Genomic DNA, 8,958 nt, shown 5'->3' on the forward strand with positions numbered 1-8,958 from the left:
GCAGGTTTTTTTAATTCATGACTGGAAACATATTGTGATAACATTCAAGTTGAAGGAGCTTAGAATATTTTGTCAATTTCTTTCAACTTGACCTAATAGATTTGAAGTACAAGTGGAAGGTAGCACATAACTAACTCGAATGCCACCCGTATAAAAAAAAAATATTAAAAGAACTTATTCTCTTCATTTCAATTACGTGAACTTTCTTTTTTTTTAGTTTGTTTAAAAGAAAACACATTTAAAAATTTAAAAATAATTTAATTCAAACTTCTCATTTTACTTTAACAAGAAATTTTTATGACTATACAATTATTATGGCATGCTTACGATCATCACCACCACCAACAAGAACACTAACAAATACCTAGCATGATCTCACCACTAGGGTCTGAGGAGGATGAAGTACCCACAGGGGCTGATCTAAGGAGGGCGAGGGTTTTCACCCAAACCCTTTCAGCAAAAACATTCATATTGAATCCCCTAAACATAAGATAGAGGTTGACTCAATGGTTTAAGGCGTTCAAAATTCACTATGAGATTCCAAATTCAAATCTTAGGCACTACATTTCATATTTTGAACTTCCTTAGTGAAAATTCCGAATTCGTCATTTTGTAGGCAACCCTTACCCCCATTTTTATAGGGTAGAAAGGTTGCTTCCGATAGAAACACATGTTATAACATGTTTGCAGTCATAAGTTTCAAAAGTATTAATCATACGAATGTTTTAACATGTTTAAAATCACAAGTTTCAAAAATCTCCCTTTATTTTTTAAACTCCACGGTCAATCAAACAAATGTAAATGGAAGGAGTATTAGATTTGCTTCCCTTTGACCGTTCTGAACCTGTCAAACTCATACCTAATAATTAAGACTAATTAAACAAGAAACTAAACTCAGTCCATGCAGATGTTCTTGCTTGCTTTGATTAACTTGTACTAATACAAGTATACTAGTATATTAGAAACACTCAAAGCCGGCCATCCACTTCCATGTAACTAAATTATTACTACTTTATATTTGAATATGTCTTTGTTATGACAAATTCAAATATCTTATTTTTTTAGATTTTATCGTAAGCCATGGTCATTTCAGTTTGTCTATATTGCTGTGTCTCCCTAAAACAAAGAAACCATACTACAATGGCCACTTTGTTAATCTTTCTCCCACTCATCCTCTTAATTTCTCTTCCTGTTTCAATTTCTCAAACTTCCTCCAACAACGCTGGAGACTGTAATGGCATATTCATAACTTACGTCTATACTTCTGGTTTTCCTATTCCTCCGAACGTCTCGACATCTAACTCCAACAACCAAGCTTACAATTTCAGGTCCAATCTCACAATCCTCAACAATAGTCCTGATGAACTCAAGTCTTGGAGGGTCTTTGTTGGGTTCCAACATAGAGAATTGTTGGTATCTGCTTCACATGCTGTGCTTGCTGATGGAACCACTCTGCCTGGTGATGTTGGAAATGGAACTGTTTTTGCTGGTTTCCCTACGACTGACCTTAAGTCCGCGATTCAGACTGCTGGAGATGTCAATCAGATGCAGGCTCGGATCGAGCTGGTTGGTACACAGTATGGTGTTGCATCTCCTGCTGTTCCCTTGCCTTCTTCCATCAGTCTGGCAAATGATGGTTTCTTGTGTTCTCCTTCTACATCTCAAGGTAGGGAAAGTTAGTTACCATCGGTTTTCTTAACAACTACTTAAAGAACCAACTATGTAGCATCTACATCAAGAATTCAAGTATTGTATACATAACTTCAATATATATCCCCTAAAATGTTTCCAACTATATAGATACAGAATTGGCGAATCCTATTATGATGGTAGCTCAAAGCAAACTTATTGATGTCTCATGTTTAATTGGACCTTGCAGGTGATCGGACCCAAGTTTGTTGTCTAAAAGATTCAAACGCCAAATCCAACATCACGATCCATGAGGAAATCCAACCTCGGCAAGAGGGTGATCTTACAATAATGTTTGATGTCACTAGCTCATCCGAATCTAATTACTGGGCACAAGTCACAATCTCAAATAACGACAACACTAGTCGTCTTGATAACTGGAAATTAAGCTGGGAATGGATGAGGGATGAGTTCATCTATAGCATGAGGGGAGCTTATCCTACAGTTGTTGATACAGGGGACTGCATCTTCGGTAAGCAGGGTGGATATTACAAGGGCATGGATTTTTCAAAGGCCTTGAACTGTAAAAAGAAACCCACAATCATCGACCTTCCTTTGGAAAAGACAAATGATACAACCTTAGGAATGGTTCCTTTCTGTTGTCGAAATGGAACCATTTTGCCACCTTTCATGGATGCAAGCAAGTCCAAGTCAGCTTTTGTAATGCAAGTCTACAAAATGTCACCTGACCTTAACATAAGTGCTATCCACCCTCCACAGAACTGGAAAATAAATGGAACTTACAGTCCTGGTTATGTATGTGGACCGCCAGTCCGAGTATCCTCTAGCCTCTTCCCTAATCCTGCAGGGTTATCTTCAGATACAGCTGCTGTTGCTAGTTGGCAAGTAATCTGCAACATTAGCAGTTCAACCTTAAAGAAGCCCAAGTGTTGTGTATCATTCTCTGCATTCTTCAACGATTCTGTCGTTCCTTGTAACACATGTGCCTGTGGCTGCAGCAACGCGAACCCCAGTAATGTGTGCAGTGCCTCCGAGCCAGCACTACTTTTACCACCAGAGGCACTTCTGGTGCCCTTTGACAATCGAACTGAAATGGCAAAGGACTTTAATAAAAGACGAGATTTGCCAAATCCCTTACCTTGCGGAGACAACTGTGGAGTCAGCATTAACTGGCATTTGTTTAGTGATTTCAGAGGTGGATGGACAGCAAGAATAACTCTGTTTAATTGGGGCGACACTAACATTGTTGACTGGTTCGCTGCTGTACAGTTGGATAAAGCCATCCAAGGTTTTGAAAAAGGATACTCTTTCAACGGAACCATCATGCCTGATACTAACAACACAATATTTATGCAGGGGTTTTCAGGCTTAAATTACCTTCTTGCAGAAAGAAGAGGAGATAATCCAAGGAAAGATCCCCCAGTTCCTGGTACCCAGCAATCAGTCATATCTTTCACAAAGAAGACCACACCTGGAATCGACGTAGGAGCCGGTGATGGTTTTCCAAGTAAAGTTTACTTCAATGGGGAGGAGTGCTCCCTTCCTGTAATACTTCCTTCTGGTAGTAATCGCCAAGTCCCTCTAGCCTCTAGTGCTTTCAGTCTTCTTCTAACCATGCTAGTCCTCATGGTTCTACAACTATCACTGTGGCTAGAAATATGATTTTCCTGTGTTCTTTGTAACTTTGTTTTCTCTTATCCTCATAGCAAATATATTCTTTCATTGTGTTATCCTAATGTCACCCACCAATTACAGTACAAAAATTTCAGCTATCTGACCTAGAGAATTAAGAAGGAATTAGATAATACACCTTGTGAACTGTAGCATTTATCATTCCTGAAATGGTAACATTGCAATCATACTCCCAATGGAACGCACACAAGATTCAAGTATGAATTTTTGCTTTTAGTTTTTGAAGCAACGTGCCTTTTCCTTGTGTTGCCTATGTTAATCACATAAAAAAGTAACTTTCTCACTGCCCTAATAAAAAAATGTTAACTTTCGCAGAATGCCACGACTCCTATTATCATTTGGAAGTAGTAACCAACATTTTTACAGGTACAAGTTGCAAACCAGCACATAAATTCAATTGTAATCAAATATGTACATCTAACCGCTCCAACATGTTACCTCTGCAGTGAGCTAATGGGCTTCCTCCAGAAAACTCCCCAATAGGTGTAGCACGCTACAATTTTGGCGTAGAAAGAACTACAGCCCTAGTTATACCCAAGAAAAAGGGGAGAAAGTAGACGAAAAGTTTATAAGAGAATATGCTTAAGGACCAACAGGACTAGCATAACGAAGCACATGATAACAAGAACAGTCGCACATTTCACCATTCCCCCCTTCCTCTGAGACCTCTCTGCCTGCAGTTCCAAAAAGGGGCATACAGTTAGCCAAGTAAAAATAAGCCAGAACGGTCCAAGGCGTCAACACAATTAATTTAACACAAACCAAGAATCAGAAAATAGAAAAACACAAGGAACACATAAATTCTCATGGTGCCAGGTCACTACATGAAATGATATGAGGACTGCCGACTGCCTATATTCCAACTCTACTTGTAATAGTGTGTAATGTATATGCAAGTATATTTACTAAGCTGCAAGGTGTGCACGCACATGAGAGAGACATAACGAGAGAGAAAGCAAGAGAGTGCGAGAGAGACCTTCTGTAGTTGTTTGAAACCTTCCTCTACTGATGCAGATACACTTTGAACATTGTGGTCTATCCGATCAACTATTGTCCCCTGCAAATGATTTCAACTTGATGAGTCACAAATTGCTGCAAATAACTCTGGCAAACAAGTAAGGAGTACACTCAAACCTGATCAATAACTAGGACTGACAGATCCTTCATGATTTGGGAAAGCTCATTAACTGATTTAAGGACCTACAAAGACTTTATGTCAGTAAGATGAAAAGAAAGCATGTTATTCTATATGTTAATAACATATAGAAGTTAAGAAAAGTCCTTCAGTGACCTGTCTAATCTCTCTTTCTCTCTCTGCCGTGAACTGCTCATCCTTCTGACCAGTGGCCATCTGCAGTTCAGTGAACCCCTGAAAGATAAAACAACCACATGAAATATAGTGTCTGTAATATCGACTAATATGATAATGTGCATAAAACCTTTTCAAATGTAATCCCTGATTATGCTAAAATCCACGCTGAGTCAATACTCATTAGTTTAAGGTGTTTTCATTAAGTGTATCATCCTTTGTGTTCCTAGGAAGACTTTTAAGGTCTCAAAACTCCATTAACTAATTTGCTTTTTAGCGATTTTGTAAAATCCCCAAACTTCAAAAACGAAACAAACAGAATCCAGAAACCAGAAAAAGAATAGGAAATCAGTATTACACAAATATAGGCAGGAAACCACCAGAAACCATAAAGTTGGAAAGTCTACCACGTCATTGAAATCGTCATCCAAAAAGCTAGACTTCTTTTCATTCATCTCCAAATCAAGTCCATCATGTGCCTGTGCCAGGAAATAGAATACAATATATATAAGCACAGGTCTAACGTTCCGCCTGCTATCTAAAGATAGTATGAAAAACGACAATTAAGAGGGTCTAATTAGGCATTAACTGCAGAACCAATCCACATTATTAGAGATTCGACCACTTTCTTACTACACTATAATCTCTTATCGGTTACCACTAGTATTAGCTGCATTTACTTGAACATTGAAATAGGCTCCTAAGAGTATTTAACAAACCTCTGATTGCTGCCGTAACTGTTTAAGATACAATGATTGCATCCTCCGGAGCTCAACAGAAAGGTTTTGAAGGTCTGTAGCCAGAGAACGCTGGAAAAAGAAATATCACTACATGAATATTTAAATACAACATTTAAAACAACTTTATGACAGCAGAGTTCAGCAAAATGAAGTCCGCCATAGTGAAAAGAAGTCCTCCGTAGTGAAAGGAGTATCCAATGCTCCGATCCTTGGTGGAATTAATAAAATATTCTTAAATCACAAAATTAACGATGTGCTAACTAAGAAAGAAGTAACTCTATTTTTTAGAAGAAAAAAAATAGTCAGTAAAACTAAGTTAGTTAAGAGGATGCAACAGATCACCACGAATTGAGTCAAAAATAAATTGGAAGTTGTGTCTAAGACAATGAACTTCTCACGTATGAAAATCATCAGCTTTCTACCTGTACATTTTTTCTAACATTTGAATCCTCACAAGAACCACTTGCTGAAAGCTTCTGTAATCTCTTCTCTGACTTCCTTAATATATCTGTAATCTCCATGGTCAGAACCTCTATCACATTTTGATCTTCTCTTCCATCACCAAAAGATGGAGTCAGAGCTTTAGCATGGCACTTCTTTAGTTCTGCCAATTTTACTTGAGCCTGATGTATGCTAGCTGCAACTTCTTCAGAAACATCAACCCATGCTGGAGGTAAGCCCACTGTAAATGCATCTCTAAGGAAGAAAGAAAGATATTTACCATCAACAATTTTTTCCTCCTCACAACCTAATTAATATAAACAAAATTGAAGAAAAGAGCACACGGAGCACATTTTAATTTTACTCACTTCTTATGATGATCAGGTAAGTGATCCTTTATCTATTAATAAGATAACAAAAATAGCCATACGAGAATAAGTCTTATTGCAATTGTTGACACTTTGTTAACAAAATAAACACTACTCCACTATATAGGTCGCCAGATATTGTGAGAGAAATGTTGAGACTTGCCATCCATTTGTTGTGCAAACCCACTTCTACACCTCCAGAAAAGCAACAAACAGGGTAAAGGGATTAGCCTTCTTCCGAATTTCGTATATTTCATGTTTTCTTGTTGATCAGCTTTTACATGGATCACCTCATAGAGAAAGAAGATAAAAGAATTTTTGACAAAAATTTAAAAGATGTGTCTTTACATTTTCTACCTATTCTAATGAAACAATATCTTTAATCTCATGCCATTTTAGTTTAATGTATTTGTTACTTGGATATGTCTACTGCTTATATGTCCAGATTTTTCCAAGCAAGCCAGGTCAGACTGACTGTAAGCCTAGCTCAGCTAATAAGGTTGATCACATGGAAAAATGGAAAAGTAGAGAAGCCAAATTTGGATGGAGAGGGGGAAAATGAGTTGTCAAGGCTAGAATATTGATCCCAGGTCATAGCAATTGCATCCGCGATATGTTAAGCAGGAAAAAACAGTTGAAAAAGAAGTGTTTGTTGAATGATGAGTAGCCACACTTATTGCATATGGCAACAACTAAATAGGAGAAAATTCATATCTTCACAACACTGAAATCCTTGGGCGATCTCAAGTGTTGGGAGCTTCCGATTTCTTTGTATTTGTAATAGAAATAACAGGTAATTAGTAATAACAACTCAAAGAACATCAAGTAGGGACTTACTACTCCAAGAAATAGAATGAAAACTAGATTATAGTTGCAAACCGAATACACAGAATTCAAAATGAACTGAAAGAAACATAGTGCTTACTTTATTTCCCCCAAGAACCATTATAGGATGAGAGACTAGTCAAGATTAGTATTTGCATGTTCAGTATGGCAAAAAATGTTAACCTATTTATCCAAATCACTCTTCCAAAGTTCTCTACAAAAGAAATACTTTAGACAAATATGAGCAAATGACTTACTATCACCTCTTCTTCTTTTTTTTGGGAAAATGCATAAGTACCTTCAACCTATGCCCGAAATCTCAAAAACACACTTATACTATACTAAGGTCCTATTACCCCGAACTTATTTTATAAATAATTTTCTACCTCTTTTCGGCCTATGTGACACTATCTTTTGGGCCCAGCGCGTGTTGACAATTTTTTCATTGATAGTGCCACGTAGGCCGAAAAGGGGTAGAAAATTATTTATAAAATAAATTCGGGGTAATAGGACCTTAGTATAGTATAAGTGTGTCTCATTTCGGGCATAGGTTGGGGTACTTATGCATTTTCCCTTCTTTTTTTTATAACTTTGGTGTTTGTACCAGGTTACACGCAGCTCACGAGATACGTGTCACCTCCAACCAGCAAGACACCTCAACAAAACCTAGTGTATTTGAATCACTTCCTAACGTCAATCATTTCCTTTCCAAATATTATACTCTACGTGATGTGATTACTATGAGGCATCTATTTCACCGACCTAAAGTAAAACTTCTTCTGTGCATTTCCTAAAAACTAAATGAAGAAAAAATTAAAGTGAACGTAATTTCACCAAATAATCTAACTAGATTACTGAAAATACCTGGATGTAGAAGGACCCAGATCATCTTCGGTGCTTAGAGGAGCGTAAGAACGATTAGAATTGAGAAAAGAAGTAGTAGCCATTTCGATTACTGGACCACCAGAATCATTTGAAGAAGTGAAGGGTATACGGTTCTCGTTCAAGGTATCTCTGTAACTTTGGAAAACCCTAATTCGATTCCTTGTCGCCATTGCTACAAAAATTGGAAGATGAAGATCAAATCATCAACCCAGAAAATACAAAACAGAAAACATTGAGGGGTTTTGTTTGAATTTATTTATGGGAAAAGGGACTTTTTTAGCTTTAAATTCGAACTAGTCTAAAATAGTTCTTTTAACTATATATTCATTAAATTTAGTTATTTAATTATTCAAAAATATTAGTATTAAATTTGATCTTTTAATTATACACTTATTATTTCAAGTCCCTTAATTATATACTTACTGATTTTATTTCTTTAAATATCTAAAATTTATCTGATTAGGTCTCTATTTATTTTTTTACAAATAACAGAGGTTTTAGGTTTATATTAACACAACTCATGTTTTGAAATTGAATTTTTAACTCATTTTTCAGTTATTTTTCTCTTCTCGCTATTTTTTCTTCAAATTATTTTTATGAAAAGAATCTTAAGATTCATAATAAAATTTACGAGGAAAGAAGATATATGTCATGATTTTTTTCAATAAAGAATAAAGTGTTCTAATGAGTTGAAAATACTAAAATTTATGATTAAAAAAATTAAAGTGATTATTCATTAGGTGTAAGGAGAGATTTATTTATATTTAATAGAAATGAATTTCTTGGAATGAAAATAAAATTAAAAGTTTAGTATATGGATGCACGATATAATAGAAGATTAACAAGTAAGAAGATATCAAGAAAATTAAAATTGACACAACTAAAAGACATGTGTATTTGGGTTGTTTATGTTATTCAACTTCTCTTTGAAGTTGTACTAACGAGTTATGAACCCGTTGATATACGACCTTCATTAAATAATAATTCAGGCTTCAGGAATACTGAATACCAAATGATAATGTCTCATACCAAACCCAAATTCAAATAC

General features: G+C 36.0%; 2 protein-coding genes across 3 annotated transcripts; one reads left to right on the forward strand and one right to left on the reverse strand.

Annotated features, from left to right (window-relative positions):
- Positions 1-980: 980 nt before the first annotated feature.
- On the forward strand, positions 981-3,572 carry LOC125839587 (COBRA-like protein 7). The gene is made up of 2 exons (XM_049518577.1): positions 981-1,666; positions 1,880-3,572. The coding sequence occupies exons 1-2, from the start codon at positions 1,081-1,083 to the stop codon at positions 3,310-3,312; spliced, it is 2,019 nt and encodes a 672-aa protein (XP_049374534.1). The 5' UTR covers positions 981-1,080; the 3' UTR covers positions 3,313-3,572.
- Positions 3,573-3,625: 53 nt separating this feature from the next.
- On the reverse strand, positions 3,626-8,166 carry LOC125839588 (tlg2p-like protein a). Of its 2 annotated transcripts, XM_049518578.1 has the most exons (8): positions 7,890-8,166; positions 5,814-6,087; positions 5,371-5,460; positions 5,059-5,130; positions 4,634-4,711; positions 4,477-4,542; positions 4,319-4,399; positions 3,634-4,016 (listed from the first exon to the last, which is right to left on the reverse strand). In XM_049518578.1, the coding sequence occupies exons 1-8, from the start codon at positions 8,078-8,080 to the stop codon at positions 3,909-3,911; spliced, it is 960 nt and encodes a 319-aa protein (XP_049374535.1). In that variant the 5' UTR covers positions 8,081-8,166; the 3' UTR covers positions 3,634-3,908. The 2 variants fall into 2 exon arrangements, with proteins under 2 accessions (XP_049374536.1, XP_049374535.1); XM_049518579.1 differs by lacking the exon at positions 5,059-5,130 and having other exon boundaries at positions 3,626-4,016; positions 7,890-8,087.
- Between the last annotated feature and the right edge of the window lie 792 nt (positions 8,167-8,958).

The sequence above is a fragment of the Solanum verrucosum genome, unplaced genomic scaffold (assembly GCF_900185275.1).
Source record: "Solanum verrucosum unplaced genomic scaffold, falcon-dt-bn FXZP01000306.1, whole genome shotgun sequence".
NCBI classification, from domain to species: domain Eukaryota; kingdom Viridiplantae; phylum Streptophyta; class Magnoliopsida; order Solanales; family Solanaceae; genus Solanum; species Solanum verrucosum.

Bases quoted from the DNA above. Each gene is read 5' to 3' on its own strand.
- LOC125839588 (XM_049518578.1), bottom strand. From the start codon at position 8,080: ATGGCGACAAGGAATCGAATTAGGGTTTTCCAAAGTTACAGAGATACC. The intron at 5,461-5,813 runs GTAGAAAGCTGA...TTCTTTTTCCAG, and splicing joins ATGTTAGAAAAAATGTACAG to CGTTCTCTGGCTACAGACCT. The intron at 4,400-4,476 runs GTTTGAGTGTAC...AATCATTTGCAG, and splicing joins CAGTCCTAGTTATTGATCAG to GGGACAATAGTTGATCGGAT.
- LOC125839587 (XM_049518577.1), top strand. From the start codon at position 1,081: ATGGTCATTTCAGTTTGTCTATATTGCTGTGTCTCCCTAAAACAAAGA. The intron at 1,667-1,879 runs GTAGGGAAAGTT...TGGACCTTGCAG, and splicing joins TTCTCCTTCTACATCTCAAG to GTGATCGGACCCAAGTTTGT.